Raw genomic sequence first — 25,689 nt, forward strand, 5'->3', positions numbered from 1 at the left:
GAATCAAAACCTGATCTCCTGGCTGAAAGTGGCGTAACCTGGACTTCTTATCATACCAAGTCTTCATCTTCTCCTGAGCAGCTCCTAAATTCTCTCTCGCCAGCTGTAAAGCAGTGGACAGCCGTTCTTTGAAATTCATCACATACTCCAGCAGGTTGACGTCATCTTCCTCCGACAGCCAGCATTCCTTGAGTAGCTTAAGGGGTCCTCTTACTTCATGGCCAAACAGTAGTTCAAAAGGTGAGAAGCCCAGTGATTCATTTGGAGATTCTCTTGCAGCAAACACAACGAATGGGAGACCTTTATCCCAGTCTTTCTGATGTTCCAAACAGTATTTCTTGAGCATCGATTTGAGTGTTTGATGATATCTTTCCAACGCTCCTTGGGTCTGGGGATGGCAAGCTGAAGACGTGATCTGGGAGATGCCCAACTCTTTCAGAGACTGCTTGAAAACATTTGACATGAAATTACTTCCCCGGTCTGACTGTACCTCCTTGAGCAGACCAAACTTTGTGAAGAACCCTAGCATTTCCTTAACCACGTTCTTTGCTGAGATATTTCTAAGTGGAATGGCTTCAGGATAACGAGTAGCCATATCAATCATGGTCAACACATAAGAAAATCCTGAAGAAGTCTTAGGAAGAGGGCCCACAATATCCACCAACACACGGGTGAAAGGCGCCTCAAAAGGAGGAATGGGAACTAGAGGTGCAACCTTTTCGGTCTGATTACACTTCCCCACAACTTGACAGGTGTGACAAGACTTACAATACCAGGAAACATCCCTGAAGATACCTGGCCAGTAGAAGTGTTTCAAAATGCGTGCCACAGTCTTCCTCACTCCAAGGTGTCCTGCCAAACTGGAATCATGAGCCACTCTAATGATATCCTGCCTACAAACACGAGGGATGACAACTTGATGTACAACCTCCCATTCACAGTCGGCTGATGCTGTTGGGGGTCTCCACTTCCTCACAAGTACTCCTGACTTTACATAATAACAAGTAGAAGCACCGGCTGATTCTTCTTCACTGTAAGCAGAGTTAGCTAGACCTTTCAACTCAGGGTCAGCAACCTGCAACTCAACCAACTCTTGACGAGACAAATTATCAACACTACGGGGTACTGCCTCATCTGGTGAGTGGTCCAAATTAGCAAGAAAAGTGTCAGCTAGGATAACATCATCATCATCATTATCCTCTAAATCACCAGTAACTTTAGACTTAGCCCTAGTGACAGCACATGCAGGGAACACATCAGGGACATCACAATCCTGGGACGCAGCCACTGGCTTGCTAGACAACTGAGGAGCTGGACACACTTGACGTCCACCAATATCATTTCCAAGTAAGAAAGTTACACCTGACATTGGGAGTGTCTCAACCAACCCAACCATAACAGAACCATTAACAAAACCAGACTCTAAATTCACTCTGCACAGAGGAACAGAGAAGTAATTATTCCCTACACCTTGTAAGATTACAGTTTCATCAGAGGAATTAAAATTAGAGCCTAGAACACTGGTCAGCATAAGGGATTGGCAAGCACCTGTATCACGATATATTTTAACTGATTTCCTGTCATTACTGTCCAGAGGACTGACAAAACCATCAGACAGGAAATTAGCACATGAACTCTTGAGAGTGTCACCCACGTTACTGCTCAAAAGAGGAGCTCCATCATGAGAATTTAAGTTACCCCTCAAAGCAGGTTCAGTTAACTCAGTTAAAGAATTCTGGGAACTCTCAAGAGTGGACACTAGACCAATTGACTGAATATTTAAAGACTCCTTTTTGTTCACATCACGCTGTCTCCTGAAACATCTCTCCGTAGTATGACCAAGCTTACTACAATAAGTACATTTACTTTTCTGAAATCTAGACGTGAAGCTGGTATTTACTTCCTGAGAAACATCATCTTTATTCTCCTTCCTGTTACCTGTACTCTGAGTAGAGGCAACGTACTTACTCTCAGCTTTCCCTTTTTCTCTAGAATATCTCTCGTGAGTGAGAACATATTCATCAGCTAAAACTGCAGCATCAGACAAATTATCTATTCTTTTCTCATCAAGATATAGGCTTACATCTTTACTAATACACCTTTTGAAATCCTCCAGCAAAATCATCTGCTTAAATTTACCAAAATCAGAATCCACATTCTTAGAATTTAACCACTGCTCTAACAAATCTTCTTTGATTTTTGCATACTCAACATGGGATTGCTTATCTTGCTTATAAGTTGTCCTAAATTTTACTCTATAAGCTTCAGGAACAAGCTCATAGGCCTTAAGAATCAAGCTCTTAACTACATCATAATTATCAGATTGATCCTGAGGCAAAGATGCATAAGTTACTTGAGCTTTACCGGTGAGAACAGTTTGAAGGAGTACTGGCCAATACTCCTTAGGCCAATTAAAACCTGTAGCTACCCTCTCAAACAACTGAAAATACTTTGTTAAATCAGATTCATTAAAAGGAGGGACAAGTTTAACATTTTTAGCCACATCAAAATCATCAGAGCAAGATGATCCAGTTCCACCTTGTTTCATGCGATACTCATGGTCTGCCTGAATCCTAGCAAGTTCAACTTGTGCGTGAAACTCAGCCTCCTTAGCCTGTGCTTGAAATTCAGCTTCCTTCACACGAGACTCCGCCTCCTTAGCCTTAGCCTCCTGCAGGGCTAGCTGTAACTTAGCTAATTCAATCTGCGTTTGCTCATTTGGAGGAGTTACATTAAACAAGCTTTTATTAATCATGCCAACAATTTGATCTTTAGAATGATGAGAGTGAACTGCAATTCCCAATTGTTGAGCAACAAATTTAAGTTCATTCTTTGTTCTGTTTTCTATATCACACACTGTTTGCACATTTGACAAAAAATCTTTGGCTTCATCAAGTGTAGAAATAGTAGCCATCATGAATATATCACAGTCACAAAATATCAAACAATATCCTTATGATAATATCCTGAATATCCTGATATGAGGTCGCCAAATTTATGTTACGGAACAGAGAAAGATAATGTACACATTAAGTGAGAATACTAAGAGTCACTACTGTCCCGTAAAGTTCCAGGTTCAAAACAAAAGAGTTAGGTAAAATTACAAGTTAAAGTTTAATGCTTAAACTAACAACAAAACATTCAGGACTCATAAGGATAATGTAATGGCAAATAAACAGGTTAAATATATGGTTAACTGCAATAGCCTCTATTAACACGAAATTAGCAAGAGTAAATTTATCTAAGTCAGCCCTGATAAAATGAGATACCAGATAATACTCAGTGAATGCCAGATAAATTATTACAGATACAAACTATTATCAAAAATGACTGACATAAAGAACCCTACATGAATTACAAAAACTTCACTAGGCCTACAAATTAAACTTATGCTATACAGTACAAGAAAAAATGCAACAACAGTTATACTCAAATTACACACAGCTGCTAGATGGTAGGAGATTTCTTGAGCACTCACAATAATAATATCTGTACAGGGGAGGACAGAGATGTGAACAAAATGAGGAGCAGATCTAAGTGGCAATGATGCAGAGACTGAGCTCATTATATAGGGGCTGGCAGAGCCTGATACAACTTGTAAGAGGGACGCGCAAATGAAGCCATGGGGACAGAGAGCTGAAAATCTCGCAAAGTATAACAGAGAGAACGACTTACTCTACTATAACGGTAGAAGGGGGGGACTGAGGCAGAACACGCTCGTGATCAAACATGCAGCAACTGTGCGTTAAAATTACACAAAGGATGATGAAATCATAGGATATGTAACAATATATATATATATATATATATATATATATATATATATATATATATATATATATATATATATATCACCCATCATCATCAGCCATTCAGCCATTACAGGTAGACTGCTGAACAAAGGCCTCCCCCAGCCTCGAATTCCTTGACTGAGTTAATTTTTGTCATGTTTTCCCTGTAAATTTCTCTATCTCATCTCTCTACCTCCTGTCTGTTTTTTTTTTCTTTTTCTGTTACACTTACAGTCTCTTGCTGTCCAGTCAGTCAGCGTCTTGCTCCATCGGTGACCCGTTATTCTTGCAACGTAATCTGCCCACCTCCATTTCTGTTCATTTATAACTTTTGTAATATCTTTGACTTTAGTCTGCTCTCTCACCCAAGTTGATTTTTTCCTGTCTGTTAAAGATATTCCCAACACTGACTTTTCCATTGCTCTCTGAGAACTGATTATTTTCCATCGATTTTGTCAGTTTCCAGGTCTCACAACCGTTTTTCATAGCTTGAACTGTACATCCGTTATATACTTTTCGTTACATACAAATTGGCAAGCTACCTTCATACTGTCTCTGTGTTTATCGAAAGCTTTCTATCCAGTTGTGATGCGTCTTTATATTTCGCTATCATGGTCATTCGTCAATTTTAGTATTTGCCCCAAGTAACTGTACTCCTCTACTTCTTCAAGAATTTCTTTGCTTATGCTGATGACGCTCTTTGGTGTATGTAGATTAGACATTAGTTTTACTCCGGTTCATCTTTAGCCCACATCGAGACTTTCTCTGTTCAGTTAATTTAACATTTTTTGCAATGTCCCTACTGTTTGTGAGTTTAGGACAATGTCATGTGCAAATCTTAAATGGTTTAGCTTTTCCCAATTTATGTTTACTCCTTTGCATTCCCAGTCTAGCTTCCTGAAAACACTTTCTAGGCATGCTGTAAAAATTTTTTGGTGAAATTGTATCTCCCTGACGCACGCTCTTCTCAATCTTATTTTTTTTTCTAGTCTTTGTGTAATTTAACTGTAGCAGTTCCCTCTTCCTATAAGTTTTCGATTAGTTTTACAATGTTCTCATTTACTTCTTGTTTTCGCACTGAATTTATAATTATGTTCTCTATTGAGTCGAAAGCCTTTTCGTAATGAGTAAAACCTAAGCACAATGTTTTTTTTTAATATATTTTTTTTTATTTTTACCAATTAGTTGACTCATTTTGTGAAGATGATCAGTAGTCGAATACCCGCTTCGGAATCCTGCCTGTTCAGAGGTTGGTTTTCTTCTAAATTTGTTATTCTGTTCGTAACGACTTCCGTGAAGAGTTTGTAAATGACTGACAATAAGTTAGTGTATCGATAGTTACTACGATCTTTTGAGTCGCATTTTATGTAAAGTAAAATAACTATTGCATTACACCATGTTTTGGGGATTTTCTTTTTCATACATTGAGTAAATAAATGGACAAGCCTGTTTTGTCCTTCTGCTCCTGCATCCAACAGTAAATCTGCTACTATTCCATCTTCTCCCAGAGCATTCCTTCATTTCATATTTTTAAGAGAAATATTTACTTCGTCTGATGTTACCTCACGTATTTCATTTGTGTCAGCAGAAAAGTTTGCTCTTGGTACTACTGTCTTTGATGCATACAGTTCTTTGTAAAATTCTTCAGCTCTCTTCATCATATCTCATCATTTCATGACTTCACCGTTATTGTCCTTCAGTGACATAATTTGTTGCTTTCCTAGTGCCATTTTACTTTGGACCTGTTTCAGACTTTTTCCTCTTTTGATGGTTTCTTTGATCTGATACATGTTTCTTTTACATTTTTCTTCCCTCTGTCTTCTGTTGATAAGCTTATTTAATTCAGCTCGTCCGCTTTCATCTTTCTTTGTTCTTACTTTCATTTCCTTTTTTTTTTTCTTTTCATGAGCTCAAATGTCTTTTCTGAAAAAAAAAAAAAAAAAAATATATATATATATATATATATATATATATATATATATATATATATAATCATTTATTGTTATTATTATTATTATTATTATTATTATTGTTGTTGTTTTCATTAATCATTCTTATTTTTTCACTGGTGACATTTAGGAGGCTAATTTCTCCATCGGGCCCTTCATCCTGTCAGAGAGTCGGTCCGAAGTAATAGACTACACCCACCCCATGCTGGTCCAGTACATCAAGATCCTGGGGGGAAGGGGCAAACCTGAAGTCAATCCCTGGGGTTTCTTCCTACCTCTTCAGCCTATGGTGTTGCTCGCTATCGTCATCTCCCTCTTGGCTCTTCCTATTCTTATGTACCTCCTCTCCTGCTGCCAACACACCGAGAACCAATGTGGCGAAAGCTGGCCAGAGGATACATTTACTATGCTCCGCGTGCTGCTTCAACAGGGTAAGTAATTATACAGCAACACAAAAAAAACAAGCGGTAGAGTAGTCACTGTTAACTCGTTTTTTACTATTTCTATGGTCTTTTATCTTCTTTCCTGCTAACAACACATGAGAACAGGGGTGGAGAAAGCAGGCCAGAGAATACTTTACTATGGCTCAAGTACTACTTCAATGTGGCAAATGATAAAATAAAAATTATTACACAAGTTGTTGATAGAAAAGCCACTTCTATGTTTTTCGTGGCTGTTCCTGCGACCTTTATCTCCTCTCGTACCATCACACCGAGAACGGGAATAAGGAATGTTGGCAAGAGGATACCTTTACTATGGTTTGAGGTTTGTTACAACAAAATTAGTTCCTAAATCTGTAGAGTGGCTACCATATTTCTCCTCCGCCTGTTCCCTTGGTCATGTACTTTACCTACTTTCTCAGTGTACACAAACCAAGAACAGGGATGAGGAAAGCTGGCACAAGGATTCCAAACTGATCATGAAACAACCACTAGAACTGCGAATATGAACTAAAAGAGGATGTTTCTGTTCCCTCTGTGCCATATCTCAGGTTACAGGTTATGAGAAATCACAGCAAATACCTTTTGTCAGGTAATCTTGCGTGTAGGATGCTGTGCTTGAGAATAGTACAATTTTAGCGCAACATTTTCCCAACATACACGCCAGTGCTGCTGACAGCTAACTGCATCATCTCCTTACTGGCCGCTGTCGTCAGCTTTCCTCAGTGTTAAGAGTGTGTAAGCATGTTTAGCACCGCTCGATTCTCGCAGACACAACACCTTCTCATCATCTGACTCCCTGCTTCTATCTGTCTCTCTGTTTCTTTTTCATACATTGAGTAAATAAATGGACAAGCCTGTTTTGTCCTTCAGCTCCTGACAGTATTCTCTCCATCCAGCCCCCTCCGTCTCCCAGATCATTACGCTGATGCAGAGGTCAAGAGATCCAAAGTGTTGTTGTTTCTATAGGGGAAAGGGTGTATTTGGTATACTGTGAACAGGTCTTCAGTGATGAATGGTACATGAACTATCACTGATGTTGGTGTTAATGTTGCTTCTAAGTACGGGTAATATTGCATAAATTCCCTACTGCGGAACAATGGCTTCAATTTATGTTTATGTATGCCTTGACTAACTATCTGTAGTAGCTCATGAACTGGGAGTAAGTCACTTGTGATCTTGCCATCACCAGCATTCGAAATTCCTTGCATAAGTGCCCTGAAACGATCTCTAGTGTTCTCTAATTGTAGTAGAATCGTGTCAATATGTTCTGTGATGATGGAGAAGTGCTGGAAAAGAGTAACGTTGCCCTCTAATTCATTTATTTTATCTACACTCTCGAGAGCTACGTTTTCTGCTTGTTTCAGATTTTTCACAATTGTCTTCATTGCCGAGTTCTGTCCTGTGATGAATTTATCTTGGTATGTTAGTACCTGAGCTATCTTATTAAATTTGTTGTTTATTTCTTTAAGGTCATCCTCTGTAGCCAATCCAAAGATGTTCCCAAGAAGTGCGCCGCCCAGATCGAACAAACCGCGCTTTTGGCGAGTACGTGTGATATTGTTCCTGTCGCTCAGTACCTCCGTTCCATAAGATGGGAGATCTTGGATCATGACGAGCATAGTTGACTTCGCCTGTTCTAGTTTCCATTTCGCTAACTTCACCATTTCATTCACTTCCTTGGTGTTATGTGCTTGTGAAACATAATTCCCTATCTTGAAGTCCAGAGTTCGCATCAGCGTCGCAAGTCTTTCTAGATAAGTAAGTAAGTCATACAAGTAATCTAGACTTATTTCAGTACTCATGACGTCCTTGACGATTGTAGTCGTGGCCGTTGGAGCTATGAGGCATCCTTGTCGTACTATATGCTTGGGGTCTAGGTGCGCATATACTCTTACTATGTATAGGAGAATCCATAGCATAAGTCCCTTCATCGTAATCTACCGAAAAAAAAAATCTATTAATTTCCTATAAAGCTGTGGTTGATGATGTGCGTTACGGTTGGCTGTTATTTCATTTATAGAAGGAGTTTAAATCGATATTTAATTCTCGTAAATGATGTACTGTAGATTTCATTGGAATAGTTGCACCTATGTTCGATTGTTTGGTATATGACCTTAATTTCTTTTTGTAATCATTGTTGTGTTCTTGCTTGGTTTCTTGAGGTACGTTCACCTGTTCGGTTGTATCCGAGGCTGAATAATTATGTGATAATTCCCTTGAAACTCGTTTTAAATGGTCAATATGAACTTGTTTTTCCTCGCCACTTGAAAGTGACTTAATTAAAACTTTGTTTGCTTTTATGTTAATTACTCTGTATGGGCCCTCAAATTTAGGGGATAATTTATTGTCGCTCGTATGAATAAAATAGTCCCATACTATTCTTTACCTCTCCTGTCACTACATGACATTTGGTGGGGAAGCTACTACAAGATATAAAAGCCGCTCGACCACAAGTCTAATATATACTTCTCTACAAGTAACTACAAAGTCTTTATGACATTTGGTAGCAGCGAACGTATACGAACCTCGTCTACGAATCAACATTAAATTCCTACAAAATATCAAGATTGAAAACAACCAACAACATCAGCTCCTGACAGTATTCTCTCCATCCAGCCCCCTCCGTCTCCCAGATCATTACGCTGATGCAGAGGTCAAGAGATCACTCGACGCCTTGCAAGTAGCTTAACGACAAACCAGCAAATCTGCGGACATCGTCTACGAATTAAAAGCAAATTTCTACAAAAGCAACTGAGACTACAAGATTAGCTTCAGTTCTACATTGAATCCTACAAAATACAGCCTACAGTGCAAATAGTCTACAAGTCTACAACGAATCAGCGAACTACAGCCATCTACAATCAACTACAATTAACAACTCTACGTCGTCTGTATAATCTTCTACACGCACCTACAAGTAGCGGCAGTCTTCATCCCACAACGAGTAAATCACAAGAAAAAAGGACCAAGAATACATCAAGAAAGAAAGAAAACAAACAAACAAACAAACAAACAAACGAAGAGTGAGAGACGACTCACAACTCATAACCACCAGACCTCACCCTCCTCTTTCTGCTACATCCACCCAACCCCCACCGCCTACGCTGGTGTGAAGAGGTCAGGACGACGAAGCAAACACCAAGTCCATATTCACAACTCATCTTACTCACTCGTCTTCACTCAAGTTACTCATCGCTACTCATTCACTCACCACAGCTACCAGTGTGGGAAGCCGACGTCACCATGTGCTGAGACGACAACACGCCAATCAACCCGCGAAGGACAACGCTATCACCACGTGCAACACCACTCACACCATTTCCACCACGGTAAAAATTAGTGAGTTAAATAGTTACTTCATTCATACAATACACAGTGATAGACAATAAACTTCTGCACAAACATATAAAACGTGTTGTATAGTTACAGCTTAAATACACATACCTACTTCAATTATCTTCATAATTCAATCATTAAATACTTGCACCAACAATAAATATTCTACACTGTATATATTCATTCATTTATTATAACATTTATTTACTGCCAACGAGTGTTACCATTTATACCTACATAAAATACGTGTTTCATACATACAACTATACATTATTACATCTACAAAGTAATAAAGAAAATATACCATCACAGTTACTCAGTGAGCAATTAAAAGAACTGCATTAAACATTTATTAATTAAAGCTACCTAGTGGAAACAGATAAATTAACTTACAAGGAAAAAAAAAAATGGCCAACACAAATGCCGTTAGCAAGAGTGAACATCTTCAACACAATCGTGAAGACAATGATTTCCACACAGTGCTGACACACATATTACCCACGATAGGTACAGGTGAACAACAAATCAGTGTGTATAGTTAATACTGTATATAGTGTATATATTTTTTATATAAAATAACAAAATATGGGACTATATAATATCATTTTATAGTATCTGTGCAATATAAACTAAACTTTAAATAAGTATCCCAAGGAAATTAGCCAGTAATTATGCAACCATGAACAACATGGAAAAATCGTACACAAGCAAAGAGAAACAAACTATAGAAAATCAATACATACAAAAAAAAAAAAAAAATGAAAGCAAGAAAGAAAGAAAGAAAAAGTAAGAAAGAAAAAAGAGAAATAAAGTAAGATCACATAACAAACAAATGAAAATAGGTGTAAGTGTTACTACATATGCCAAAATACCACATAAACTACAAACAAAAAAGCAAATTGTGTCTCCACAAACAAGTGGCATGACACATCATCACTATCATCGACCGCAGCATATGTTAGGACTGCAGTTATTACAATTATGTTACTCCATATTACAATTATGTACCTACAATCGATATGTAACAATTATGTAACGACAAACGATTGCATTATGTTACACTACCTACAATTATGTACCTACAAATGATATGTAACAATTATGTAACGACAAACGATTGCATTATGTTACACTAACTACGATTATGTACCTACAAACGATATGTAACAATTATGTAACGACAAACGATTGCATTATGTTACACTAACTACAATTATGTACCTACAAACGATATGTAACAATTATGTAACGACAAACGATTGCATTATGTTTCACTTTGCCAATTATGTAACAGTTGCATTAACAAGATGTAACTTTTATGTAACTTTAACTACAATTATAAGGCCAAGACACTTATGTAATAGTTGCATTAACGAAATGTAACTACAATTATAAGGCCAACACAATTATGCATTAACACAATATTTTGTAACAATTCATAAAATGTTACAATTATGTAGTACCACAATGTTAGTACAATATTATAAGTCATACAATTATAGCACAATTCTGTATTACCAGCATCATCATACAAGTTAGGTGAAATATTAGACATTACTAAAGCGATAACTCAAATATGTAATGTATAACTTAGCAGTATTACCATTGCACAATTATATGCGTACGTCTGTTGTACATGCACGTCTTACAAGTGTTATACAACAACCATTGCATTTATTCAAATATGTATACAACTTGTTTAAATGTATTATTACTGAATAATCACTATTTACTATGAATATTACATGTATACAATATTCATACAATTATGTTACTTTACAATATTATGTATTTCACTTAATTAGCTTATAAGTTCATTATAATGTGTATGTAATATGTATTAATATATTATAACTATTAAATGTCGATGGTACGCCATTTTCGCGCGACCGAGCAGTGTGGTAAAGACTACATATTAAATAGATAGATAGAGAGACAGATAGAAGCAGGGAGTCAGATGATGAGAAGGTGTTGTGTCTGCGAGAATCGAGCAGTGCTAAACATGCTTACACACTCTTAACACTGAGGAAAGCTGACGACAGCGGCCAGTAGGGAGATGATGCAGTTAGCTGTCAGCAGTCCTCTCGTGAACAAAGATCTGGTAACCATGCACACACATATACACACATACTCCCACACAGGCTCCTTAAGCTTTCCATCCATGAGGAACACACGTGACACACCCCTGCTACACCAGATTTTAGGAAAGAGAGTTTAGAAGGAGACAAGCGACCCTAGAGAGAGGTCGAGACGGAGATTAGCCACTGAACAGGCGAGAGAGAAAGAGACAAGCGACCCTAGAGAGAGGTCGAGACGGAGATTAGCCTTAGAACAGAGAGAGAGAGAGATAGCGAGACAGGGAGGTAGCTACCCGGGACTTATACTCGTTCCGTGTGTTTAATATTTCCAAGACAAATAAAAATAGTCCCATACTATTCTTTACCTCTCCTGTCACTACATGACATTTGGTGGGGAAGCTACTACAAGATATAAAAGCCGCTCGACCACAAGTCTAAAATATACTTCTCTACAAGTAACTACAAAGTCTTTATGACAAATGGACAAGCTGTTGAATGATACCACTTCTCTTTTGCAGTCGGGAAAAAAATGATGAGTTAGATTATTTTTTTTGCAGAAAAGAAAGAATCCAAGACCTGCAAAACTCGTTGTTTTCAAACGATGTTGAGCATGAAAGCCAGATTTAAGATTGCTTCTTTTAGCGATGGCTGGACACATACATAAAAAGAGTGGATACCACAGAGAGTGCGGAGAGGTTGAGGAAAACAGTTCCAGAACTGACCAGTTGCATACATGAAGGACTGAGACTGCCATCAGACTTTTGCATTAGAGAGTTGGATGGGAGAGGAATATGCACAAAGAGATCAAAAGAACAATGACAAGAACAGTAATGCAATCAGTCCCCCCAAACCCCTCCACACACACTAGAACGGTGCTGCATATAGCGGTGAACAAAGACTTTTACTCAATCAACATCTGCGTGAGGCTAAAAAATGCACGGAGTCGGCGCTGCACACCTAACTTTTGCGAAGTTGCTTCTACTAGAGAAGCAATGTGATCCTTGCAAGATAGGTCAGAAGAAATGATGACACTAGGAATATAAAAAAAAGATTATGATAAATGTGCTGTTGAAGGTGCTGGGATTGTTATATGTGAGATAAGTGCAGAATTGGGAGATGAGGGAAGAGGATTTTTGAGGCATTAAACCTTACAATGATCCTTCTGGATCGATAAAAAATAAGAAAGAAACCAGAAGTATTCTAAACTCGAATGAAAAATTGCCATTCTCTGTTGAGTCGGTAAAATATCCCTAAGAGAGAGGACTCGATGCCATCTCGCCTCTGCAGTTCTAAAATATGACACCATCAATACTGTAATGCTTCCTTTTGGATTCTTACATCCTGACCTATTGCAGTGGCAGTGTCAAGGTGACATCGAGGCATCACTCTTAGGCATGATTAACTAACCTAATGGCCTATTGCAATTTACCATTCTGCATTTTATTCTCAACTGATTTGGCCACGCAAATTAATATTCACTGCTTCACCAACTTCAATGTGTCAGGATGTCAGGATCAGAAAGGAAATGTCATAATATGGCAGCTTCACATCTCTTTAATCTACAACGAGGCCTCGGTCTTGAAGTTTTTACTGACCAAATGGTATATAGCACAAATCAGAAGATGGGTGTGTCAAAGCCTCAGCAAGTGACTGTTGTTGTGGCTTTATAATAATTGTTTTTGGAGGAACACTTCAAGATTAGGGATGATTATACTAAGAGTGATGATGGGAATGATGATAATGATTGTGACTTATAGGGGCTGGTGTTATAGTATTTGTTTCAGGATGAGGTTATGGATGAATTTAATGATGGTGAAGATGGAATGGTGGTAATGATTATTTGTTATGCTGACGGTGATGATTTTTATTATTACTATGATGGTATTAATAGTGATAATAATTATTACTATGATGGTTAAGATGATGATGATGATGATGGTAATTCTGACTGTGATGAAGATGATGGTGAATATTACTCTGATGAAGATGACGGTAATGATGATGATTATTACCTCCTCCAAGGACGTTATGTTTACCCCGCATTGATTTGTTTGTTTGTCTGTTAGTAGGGTTACTCAAAAAGTTATGAGTGGATTTTGATGATATTTTGTGGAAGGGTGGGCCATGGGCCAAGGAGGAAATGGTTAAATTTTGGGAGGGATCCTGATCCTGATCCGGGGTATCCCACATAATATCTCCAAAAGTTCTCAATGAATTTCAATGAAATTTTGTAGAAAGGTGGGGCATTGACCATGAAAGAATTGTTTAAATTTGGGGGTGGATCCGGATGCGGATCTTATATCCACGGATTCGGATCAGGGATTCCTTAGGAAGTTTGATTTTGAAGTAATTTTGTGGAAGGGTAGGCCACGGACCAAGAAAAAAAAAAATGATTACATTTTGGAGGGGATCCAGATCCGGAGTATCCAGCACAATATTTCCAAAAGTTCTCAGATGAATTTCGATGATATTCTGTAGAAAGGTGGGACTTGGACCAAAAAAGAATTGATTACGTTTTGGGTCAGATCCGGGTCCAGTTCCGGACCCTATATCCACGGATCCGGATCCAGATCCTTTTTAATGGCACTGGCGAAGGTATAAGATCTCTGAGTGCTTTCTAGTTATTACTGTGGTGATTAATGCTTTAATGCCAAGGGGTCAGCTCAGCTAACCACTTCTTTTTTGTCAATGGGTTCAGCCCTCTGAAATATTTGAGTCTGCTCATATACATTATCTATGTCTCTGCACTGCACACACCATAGAAAACGTCAAGAACACGCATACCATGGCACTGTTTGCCTTGTTGAAGTCATACAACACAAGATGAGGAATGTTCTTTTTTCCCTCTCTCTATTGCCTTTGCTTGAAAGGCATTCTAGTTGTCCAATGGGAAAAATGAAGTCCATGTGAGGACATTCATGGCAAGGTTTTAGATACAGCTAATGCTAAAATATGCTTACTAGTATGTTACTGAGAGAAAAAATATGGGTGGGCAGTGTAGCTAACCACTGGGAATTTAATCCACAAATACATTTGGGACCAGGTGAGTGTACAGTATACTTTTATCTGTGGAAAGTATTTATAAAGAGTGATGGTATATTACGTTGCACAGTGGTTCTTATGAAAGAATTATGTTATAATTATCCTAATATTGTTTACAATAAGAGGCCAGGAACTAATTAAAATTGCATGATTACAACATGTACACTCGACAAGAGTTCCACCTGGACCACCTAGTCGAGGGATATGGCTAACATGGCAACAGCGCGCATGTGTGTGTTCGTGTGTACATGCCCGAGAATTTTTCGAATCGCCAAGCTTCATCCTCCGTGCCGTATTATATTATTATGTAGTCATTGTTTTATGCTCTGATATTGCCTAATAAATATTGTGTGATTGTTTGGGATAATGAGCTGTACACTATGCTATCCGTAAAGTCTGATTAATGTATCATAATTCGTCCCTTATCTTGTAACGTGAACCATGATACAGGTTGAGTTGTAGTTCAGAAGCAGTAAGCAAGTTCACCCACAAACGGCGCGATGTAGGGCCCGTAGGGGGAAGGGAAAAGTATTTGAGTGAGTAGGAGTTTGGCAGGTGAAGGGAAAGAGGATGAAGTGAGGTCACGTCCTGTACTCCAACAGTTATACATTCTTTGCCATTACAGTATGTTTATTAAGGTGACAATGATATCCTGTATCCTAAATAATAATATACTTATTTGTTTTTTATTATTCATTATTATAGACGACTGATTACACACTTTACGCCAAACATAGGCTATCCGGTCTCTCGTTAACGGACAACATGCAGCCTGCTCCACCATCTCGACTCTGTCTGTTTGTCTGTCTCTTTCAACTAGTCAGCTGCCTATCAGTAGACACACACACATTATCAGTTAATGCTAATGAGCAATGACGTTGCATATAATATGTTTACCTACAATTTAATACTGTATCAAAATACATGTGCAATACATTACAAGCTCACCTTACGAATTAAGTTAGCCAATAAACAATACTAATGTGCATAGCCTACATATCAGTAATAGCCATGGGGTAGCCATACTCAGTGATGTTTTTGTAAATGTTTTAGGTAATCATGTGTTCAGTGGCGGATACCAGTACGAGGGGAAATGGCCACTGAAACCCCCAATCCCGATAGCTAATCTGGTGCGTTATAGTGTCACTGTAGAGGTTCGTGTTCCACCAACTATGTTAACTGCTATAATTAATACACTGATGGACAGCCATTTCTTTTGAAAAATACAAACTGCTTACTATGAACTCTCAAAATATATTATGGAGCATATTGTGGGAGCGTTGCAGCTCTCACGCACGAGTCCTAGTCCTGGTTCGTTTGTTTCAGTATTGCCAGCCTGACAGTGTGGTGTTGATGGCCATGATATTAATGTTACAGCTCATTATGCTTCTTTTCATTTGGAACAAGAGAATTCATAAAACGATTTCATTCAGTATATAGAATGTCAAATACAGTGTGTGTGTTTGGGGGGGGAATAAGTGTGGTGGGGGTGGGGGGAGTGTAGTAAGTATTTAATGCGGGTGTGTCATAATGGTAATATGGATGTGTTCATCCGTGGCTAGGGACGTCCACGACTGATATACGTAATCTGTGACTTTCACACTCGATGGCACACACACCTCAGCAGTAATTAGGTTCTATTTATAAGTTTGTAACATATTTTCATTCATTCATTCATTCATTGCCAGACGCCATGTATCCCACACGGGGTGGCCAAGGGCTTAGAGTTAATTGTTTTACAGGGAGGGGCACTAATCCTCCACCAACCCCACTTACACATATTACATGATTATATTATATATGACTATGTTTTCGAGGTGGAACCTGAAACATCGTATAAAGACAGACACTGAAGTATTAGAAAAATGCATTATGAGTGACATAATATATGAATAACAATATTTCTGGAAGAAATATTACCGTATTATAACATCCATTTAACAAATAACGTTGTAGGTGCAGCGTTTCTTAAGCTTAGCTTATCGAAATTCCTTTGATCAGTATATTACGTTATGCTATAGCTCTGAGTTCAGTAATACATATGTTATATATTGTATAATAAGTGATGTCATGGTGGCTCACTCAGTGGATGTTTGTTTCAAGTTACATCGAACACACAGCAAGTGCAATTGTTAGTAGTTTACCAGTAGGCTTATTTGTTATTGATCACACACTGACCACTTATTTCTCAGCAGTTTTATTAAATCTTTAGCACGATTGGGAAGCAGCACCTTAGGCATGTCAGCAGATACACAGATGTCGAGCGAGTTGGCGAGATGTCTAGAGTTGTCATTGTGCTAGTCGAGGAAGCATCATATTTTAAAGTTGCGTTACGAAATGCACATGAACGTGCCTAATTTCTGTATAAGTGCCCCCAAATACAAATCATGTCAGTGAGCAAAATATATAATATAGTGTTGTATCAGTTATATTCTCAGATAAGTTATATTAAGCTATTAAAGTCACTGTTAGGTTGTTATACTGTATGGAGCAATATTCATTATAATCAGAGGATAATCAAAACACACATAGGATTTGTGTGGAACCCATTTAGTAGTAGGAATATCAATTGGTCTGCAAATGTTTAATATTAAAATTGTTTAATGATACAGTATAAAAGTATGTTTATGTTATACATATCATCAGTAAATTTTTACACATGCATATCAGTATTGTCGCATCCAAAAATCTTTTCTCTATCATTAAATTTTATTAATACAAAATACCTGGTAACAGTCGTAAAGAGAAGTGTCATGCATACCATCAACGCAGCTCTGTTCTCTGGCCTTTATCTAGCTACTGTTCTTCCACACTCTTCAATCAGTTCTTTGTGTGTGTGTGTGTGTGTGTGTGTGTGTGTGTGTGTGTGTGTGTGTGTGTGTGTGTGTGTGTGTTGTGTGTGTGTGTGTGTGTGTGTGTGTGTGTGTGTGTTTGTGTGTGTTTGTGTGTGTGTGTGTGTTTGTGTGTGTGTGTGTGTGTGTGTGTTTTCTCTCTCTCTAAAGACCAGAGAACAGAGCTGCGTTGATGGTATGCATGGCACTTCTCTTTTGGTCTGTTACCATGTATTTTGTATTCATAAAATTTAATGACAGAGAAAAGATATCTGGAAGCGACAGTACTCAAATGCATAGGTAAAAATTTACTAATGATATGTATAGCATAAACATACATTTATACTGCATCACTAAATAATTTTAATATTAAATATTTGCAGATCAATATATATATATATATATATATATATATATATATATATATATATATATATATATATATATATATATATATATGTTTAATATTAAATTTGTTTAGTGATGCAGTAAATGGATGGGGTGATCAGAGAAGTAAAAACACGAGTAATGGAGAGAGGGATGGCGTTGGTAATGAATGGTGATGGATGGAATATCTCAAATTTATTGTATGCTGATGATGCAGTACTGCCTGTAAATACCGGACAAGAACTTCCTAGGCTAGTGCAGCGTTTTGCTGATGTCTGTGAGCGTCGTGCCTTGAGAGTAAATGTAGAGAAGAGTAATGTGATGGTTACTGAGAGAGAAGGTAACTCCCAGTGCAATGTTACAGTGAATGGAGAAAGACTGGAATTGGTGAGAGAGTTCAAATATCTGGGTACAGTGATAGAAAAGAGAGGACAGTATGAAAAAGAAGTGGAAAGTAGAGTGACACAAGGAAGAAAAGTAGCTGGTGCAAAGAATGCCTTGTAAGAAACAAAGGCTTGAGCGTTGCAGCTGCACGAGGTTACATGAAGGAGTGTTAGTGCCAACTTTAACATATGGATGTAAGACTATGGTGTGGCATGAAAATGAAAAGTCAAGAGTTAGAGCAATGGAGATGGGACTGCTGAGGAATGTATGTGGTGTACAGAGGGTGTATAAGATACGAAATAAATGTGATTCGTGAAAGATGTGGAGTGAGGAAGTCGGTGGAGACCGGAATCGAAGAAAGTGTACTGAGATGGAATGGTCATGTGGAGAGAATGGATGACAATAGAATAATAAACAAGGTATATCTGAGCGATTTTGAAGGAGAGAGGAGACGAGGTAGAGCACGGAGAAGATGGAGAGATATGGTGGATGAGTGAGGTTTGGAAGTCGGTAAGGGTAGGGAACTGACAAGAGATTGAGCTGGCTGGATGAATGTTGTGAGAAGAAGTGCATGGTCAGGGATTTGGCACCCTTTTTTTTAACGTGGCAGCGTCCGGGTTGACTCTGTCGGTTACGTTTATGTGAAGCTATAAAACGTGGTGGATGTTTTTGGCGTATCCGATGGAGCCAGGTTTTCGGGGACTTGAATGATGAGTGAATGGAAGCGTGGCCCTTTGGACTGGGCAAATTTGGGCTGTCTGGACTTTGCTACTCCTTGCCCTGCCGAAGGGTGGGAAAGGAGATCCGGATGATGGTGATGATGTTGATGATCATGATGATGAAGCAGATCAATTGATATTCATAGTTATAGTCATAGAGGTGGGAGTAGGTAGAGGCGGCATATGGGATTAACCAAGGGTAGGTCAGAGTGAGGCTGACAGACCTGACTCGACCAACATGGCGGCGACCTCTTTGATAGCTGTCTGACTTGGTTCCGCTGACCAGGCGGGAGTGTTTTCTTAGTTGCTAACAGAAAAAATCTGTTTTATCTTTATTTATTTATATATCTATTTTTGCATACTAACCTACAAACTATAATTCACTCTAAAGATACTCACCAGTGAAATGTAATGGATGGGTCAGATTTCTTATCTCCTCTTTCATTACACCCAAATGAGGCACAGGTGGTGGCCATTTTTATAGACTTAGGTTATTTGATGGTGAGATACAACTTAGGACAGAACGTCTCACACCCACAGCTGAACTACAACTAAAACCAGAGGTAGAATGAAGTCTACTTTGTTTCTGTCATTTTCACTGAGGAATACCAGGTGGACACACAGCTGGAGGTATTAAAGGCTTAATAATCTCATGGCCACACCCACGGAGGTAGGATTAGGACTCTTACCTCTATGGGCACAGCCATAGAGGTAGGAGTGCACAGCAATCTTCTTCAAGTCAGGTAGGTGTTGCCGTGACCTCTTGACTTGACCAATGTGGCCGTTTGACAGTTCTCTGGCTTCACCGGAGCCTTCTCACGCCGACTCTACCCTATTCCTACCTCTATGGTTATAGTACATCTAGATGAAAGCATAATTACTGCCAGCACCTGCACCACTGTTTATTAACCCCTACACCGCGGGCTTGTTTACCAATGACTTGCGTGTGCCGCGGGGTTATTTGGGCTCCGACAGACTCTCAAAAAATATTTGCCAAAAATCAGTTATTAGTCCTAGAATAATAAAATTACATATGCTTATGGCACATACCTTCAGCTTTCTCCTGGAATGATTGTTGATCCTTCATCAGTTACCGTAGGACTTGTGGAGACCTCTGAAGTAGGGTAACGAAGTCTCCACTTTACACTTCCCTACAACCCGTAATATGATTACCACAGCCAGATACAAACACTATAAACACTATTCTACAATTTTCAAGTAGTTTGGGATCCATACTAAAAAAAAAAAACACTGTGAAAGCAATGGAAATTACGAGCGCGTCTGATCGTCGCACTGACACTAGTTCGCTCTTAGTAGTCTGTCATTTATTATTCAAAAAACCCCTCACACTTTATATTTCTATTACTGTATAACACTTATATATATATCTACAGTCTTTATTCATAAGTTTCCTTCAGTAGTATTAGTTTATTGTCACTGTAGGGATTCAATTTTTTTCAGTAAAATACGTAGCATTCACTTTCTCGTCCTGTATACTGGCATTGAGAGTGAATGTCACTTTCATCTTCACTCTCATAACTCATAGCATTCAGACATGCTAGAGTGAAACTTTCACTTTCATTACTCCTAGGGTATATACTCGTATTCTTATAATACTACTCATTTACATTTCTATTTACGTTCTCTATTTTATTTACGTTATTTACATTTCTATTTTATTTACACTGTGTTGTGCACTGTCACTTGAAATAACTTATAAAACTGTTTTCCATTGTTCACGTATATTTACATTCATTACTTTCACTTGCTGTTTACACATTATTTACAATTCCACTTGCACTGTTTTACTCAATAGAAAGATCGTAGTCACTCTTTTATCAATTGTCAGCCCTTTACCTCTTTCCACACGAGGTTTAGTAGGGGGTAAAGGTCACAGGGCCATTTGCATGGGGGTGAAAAAAGGCCTTGAAGTCAGCAAGAAGAAACATACGTACTCTCACTTCGGAAGTTGAGAGTAACCTGATAACGGAGGGCTAGCGTGGAGGCCTGCTAAGGGGTTATTCAGGGTTACCAATATTACTTCTTGAAACAGCTAAGTCTAGCACTGATATGATTGGCAGGAAATCTAGACAATACATTATAAATGTGGTAGTTCCAGGTGAATGTAAATATCACTTAGGCTTCTCCCTTCCCTCCTTACATGTATATTTATTACGAAAATAGATTAGAGGCCTACTTAGGAGATATATATATATGCAGAGCTACCAATGTTAGATCTTGAAACATCTTTGTTTAGCACTGATATGATTGGCAGGAAATCTAGACAATACATTATAAATTAGGTAGTTCCAGGTGAATGTAAATATCACTTAGGCTTCTCCCTTCCCTCCTTACATGTATATTTATTACGAAAATAGATTATAGGGCATATTTCAAGGGGAAAAAAACAGCGAAAATTAGCGAACGAGTGCACGTGAGGTGTTGTCACTTGATAATTAGCCAATTCCAGGTGTTTGGCACTCTCACTTACCTTATTTTTTTCTTGTATATATTATTTGGTATAAGAATAGGACATAGGGCTTATTTCAATGAATGAAATCAGTGAAAAATTCCAGGGAAGATTTACTTAGCGTAGCACGGCCGGGCAGGCGAGAGGATAGGGTAATGGAGGGGGGGTAGGGAGGGGAGTCAAGAACGGGGAGAAATGGCTAAATTGTCAACAATGGATGGGAGTACAGATGAGATTAGGAGTGCTGACTAGTGTTGGACATTGGCAGTACTGATAGATGATATAAGCCCCCACTTGGAAGCCCGGGTGAATTCAAAATAACACAGAATCACAAAAGCGACGCCCCGCGGTATGATCCCTTGCTCCCAAGCGTCACGAAAGTGACGCCCCGCGGTTAAGGGGTTAAGCCTTACAATCCCCATAAAATATACCATAGAAATAGTGCATAATGAACCATAACATGAAAGACAGCGGCTTTTCCCGAAACGTCAAAGATATTAGAAACGAAACTGTCTGAATGATGTTTTAATATTCTATTCACTTGCAGATATAATGCAGGAACATCTATGAGGAGGACAGAAGTGGACACGTCACTGTCAGTGTCTGGGGATGGGTGTGCATCCACGGCATGGGTGACGTCACCAGCATAGAGGGGATGTTCACTGCTAAAAAATTCATTGAAATTTTGCAAATTTTTTCCTCCCCTCAGTTCAGGAACGGAACTATCCGTTTCCTCTCGTCCATATAATTATTGTTCAGGACAGCTACCCCATCTATACGGCGAGAAAAGGCTCGGAATGGTTTAGAGGTCAACAGGACATGCAGCTGCATGACTGGCCTGGTAAGGGAGCGGACATGAACCCCATCGAAAATGTAGGGAATTATGGTTAACCGTTGGGAGCCTGAGAGTCAACGAACACCAGATGAACTACTGGCCCACATCCATGCTTACAACACAAAGGTCGCCTCTACCTGTATGCCAAACAGACTGCAGGAGGTGATCGAGAAGGAAGGTGGGTGGACTTCCTACTACTAAATGGGTTCCTTACAAATCTTATGTGTGTTTTGATTATCCTCTGATTATAATGAATATTACTCCAAACAATATAACAACCTATCAGAGATTTTAATAGCTTAATATAACTTATCTGAGAATATAACTGAAACAACACTATATTATATATTTTGCTCACTGACATGATTTGTATTTGGGGGCACTTATACAGAAATTAGGCACGTTCATGTGCATTTCGTAACGCAACTTTCCAGTTACAATGGCACGTTTTTTTCCATTAAAATATGATGCTTCCTCGACTAGCACAATGACAACTCTAGACATCTCACCAACTCGCCCGACATCTTGCTATCTGCTGACATGGCTAAGGTGCTGCTTCCCAATCGTGCTAAAGATTTAATAAAACTGCTAAGAAATAAGTGGTCAGTGTGTGATCAATAACAAATAAGCCTACTGGTAAACAACTAACAATTGCACTTGCTGTGTGTTCGATGTAACTTGAAACAAACATCCACTGGGTGAGCCACCATGACATCACTTATTATACATTATATAACATATGTATTACTGAACTCAAAGCTATAGCATATCGTAATATACTAATCAAAGGAATTTCGATAAGCTAAGAAACGCTGCACCTACAACGTTATTTGTTAAATGGATGTTATAATACGGTAATATTTCTTCCAGAAATATTGTTATTCATATATTATGTCACTCATAATGCATTTTTCTAATACTTCAGTGTCTGTCTTTATACGATGTTTCAGGATCCACCTCGAAAACATAATCATATATAATATAATCATGTAATATGTTACAAACTTATAAATAGAACCTAATTACTGCTGAGGTGTGTTTGCCATCGAGTGTGAAAGTCACAGATTACGTTTATCAGTCGTGCACGTCCCTAGCCACGGATGAACACATCCATATTACCATTATGACACACCCACATCAAATACTTACTACACTCCCCCACCCCAACCACACGTATTGTCCCACACCCACTGGCACACACACACACACACACACACACACACACACACATGTCATAAAAGACTTTGTAGTTACTTGTAGAGAAGTTATATACATATATTAGACTTGTGGACGAGCGGTTGCTATACTTGAGTAGCTTTGTAAGTAGATAATCTTCTTTCCCATTTGTCATTCAATGACAAGGAGAGGTAAAGAATAGTATGGAACTATTTTTATCTGTCTTGGAAATATTAACAAGTCTCTCACACAGAGCGAAGCATAAAGTAGAGTCCTGGGAGCTATCTCCCTGTCTCGCTCGCTCTGTCTGTCTCTCAAGTTGCTAAGCCCTTCTCCCTACGACCTGTCTGTTCTATGGCTAGCTTCCTTCTGAGCTCTCTTTCCTAAATTCTGGTGAAACAGGAGTCGTATCACGTGTGTTCCCTGTGATTGGAAAGTTCTAGAAGCCTGTGTGTGGGTATGTGTGTATGTGTGTGTAAGGTCAACAAGGCTTTGTTCACCTGGCGAATTGCTGACAACTAACTGCATCATCTCCTTACTGGCTACTTCGTAATCTGTCGTCAGCTTTTCCTCAGTGTAACTTGCAAGATCATTTCCCATTCCCAGGCTCACATAGAGCTGTCTATCTATCTATTTATCTATCTATTATGATTTGTAATTATAATATGGAGTCGTAACATATGCTCGGTCCACGCAGCTGAAGGACCTCCGACAGCAATAATCATTGACACATGCTAATCTGTTAGTACATAATATTGATTATAATATTGTATACATATAATATTTATAGTAAAAAGTGATTATTCAGTAATATTACATTTTAAACAAGTTGTATACATTTTGTGAGACGTGTATGTATAACAGACATACGCATATAATTGTGCAATGGTAATACTGCTAGGTTATACATTACATATTGAGTTATCACTTTAGTAATGTCTAATATTTCACCTAACTTGTATGATGATACTGGTAATACAGAATTGTGGTATAGTTTTATGACTTATAACATTGTAGAAGCATTGTGGTAATACATAATTGTAACATTTTATGAATTGTTACAAAATATTGTGGTAATGCATAATTGTGTTGGCCTTATAATTGTAGTTACATTTTGTTAATGCAACTGTTACATAAGTGTCTTGGCCTTATAATTGTAGTTAAAGTTATATAAAAGTTACATCTTGTTAATGCAACTGTTACATAAATGGTACATATTGTTTGTAGTTACAAAATTGTAGTTAAAGTTACATAAAAGTTATATCTTGTTAATGCAACCGTTACATAATTGGCAAAGTGTAATATAATGCAATCGTTTGTCGTTACATAATTGTTACATATCGTTTGTAGTTACATAATTGTAGTTAAAGTTACATAAAGTTACATCTTGTTAATGCAACTGTTACATAAATGGTACATATTGTTTGTAGTTACATAACTGTAGCAAGTGTAACATAATGCAATCGTTTGTCGTTACATAATTGTTACATATCGTTTGTAGTTACATAATTGTAATAAGTGTAACATAATGCAATCGTTTGTCGTTACATAATTATAATATGGAGTTACATAATTGTTACATATCGTTTGTAGTTACATAATTGTAGCAAGTGTAACATAATGCAATCGTTTGTCGTTACATAATTATAATATGGAGTTACATAATTGTTACATATCGTTTGTAGTTTATGTGGTATTTTGGCATATGTAGTAACACTTGCACTTATTTTCATTTGTTTGTTATGTGATCTTACTCTATTTCTCTCTTTTTTCTTTCTTACTTTTTCTTTCTTTTTTTTTTTCTTTTTTTTTTTTTTTGGTATGTACTGATTTTCTATAGTTTGTTTTTCTTCGCTTGTGTACGCTTTTTCTATGTTGTTCATGGTTGCATAATTACTGGCTAATTTCCTTGGGATACTCTTTTAAAGTTTAGTTTATATTGCACAGATATTACTGAAAATGATATTATATATTCCCATATTTTGTTATTTTATATAAAAAGTATGTACACTATATACAGTATTAACAATATACACTGACTTGTTGTTCACTTGTACCTATCATGGGTAATATGTGTGTCAGCACTGTGTGGAAATCATTGTCTTCACGACTGTGTTGAAGATGTTCACTCTTGCTAACGTCATTTGTGTTGGCCATTTTTTTTTCTCTAGTTTACCTTGTAACTTAATTTATATGTTTCCACTAGGTAGCTTTAATTAATAAATGTTTAATACAGTTCTTTTAATCG

The 25,689-nt window shown here is 38.0% G+C and overlaps 1 protein-coding gene across 1 annotated transcript in view; it reads left to right on the forward strand.

Moving 5' to 3' along the window:
* Positions 1-25,689, forward strand: part of LOC145396951 (uncharacterized) — a 119,200-nt gene that overhangs the window by 64,859 nt on the left and 28,652 nt on the right. The window contains exon 10 of the mRNA XM_080270185.1: positions 5,871-6,171. Coding sequence (XP_080126311.1) covers positions 5,871-6,171 — 301 coding nt within the window. The remainder of the gene's footprint in view (positions 1-5,870; positions 6,172-25,689) is intronic.

The sequence above is a fragment of the Coenobita brevimanus genome, chromosome 40 (assembly GCF_032717465.1).
Source record: "Coenobita brevimanus isolate Jiangsu-jjx chromosome 40, ASM3271746v2, whole genome shotgun sequence".
NCBI lineage: Eukaryota > Metazoa > Arthropoda > Malacostraca > Decapoda > Coenobitidae > Coenobita > Coenobita brevimanus.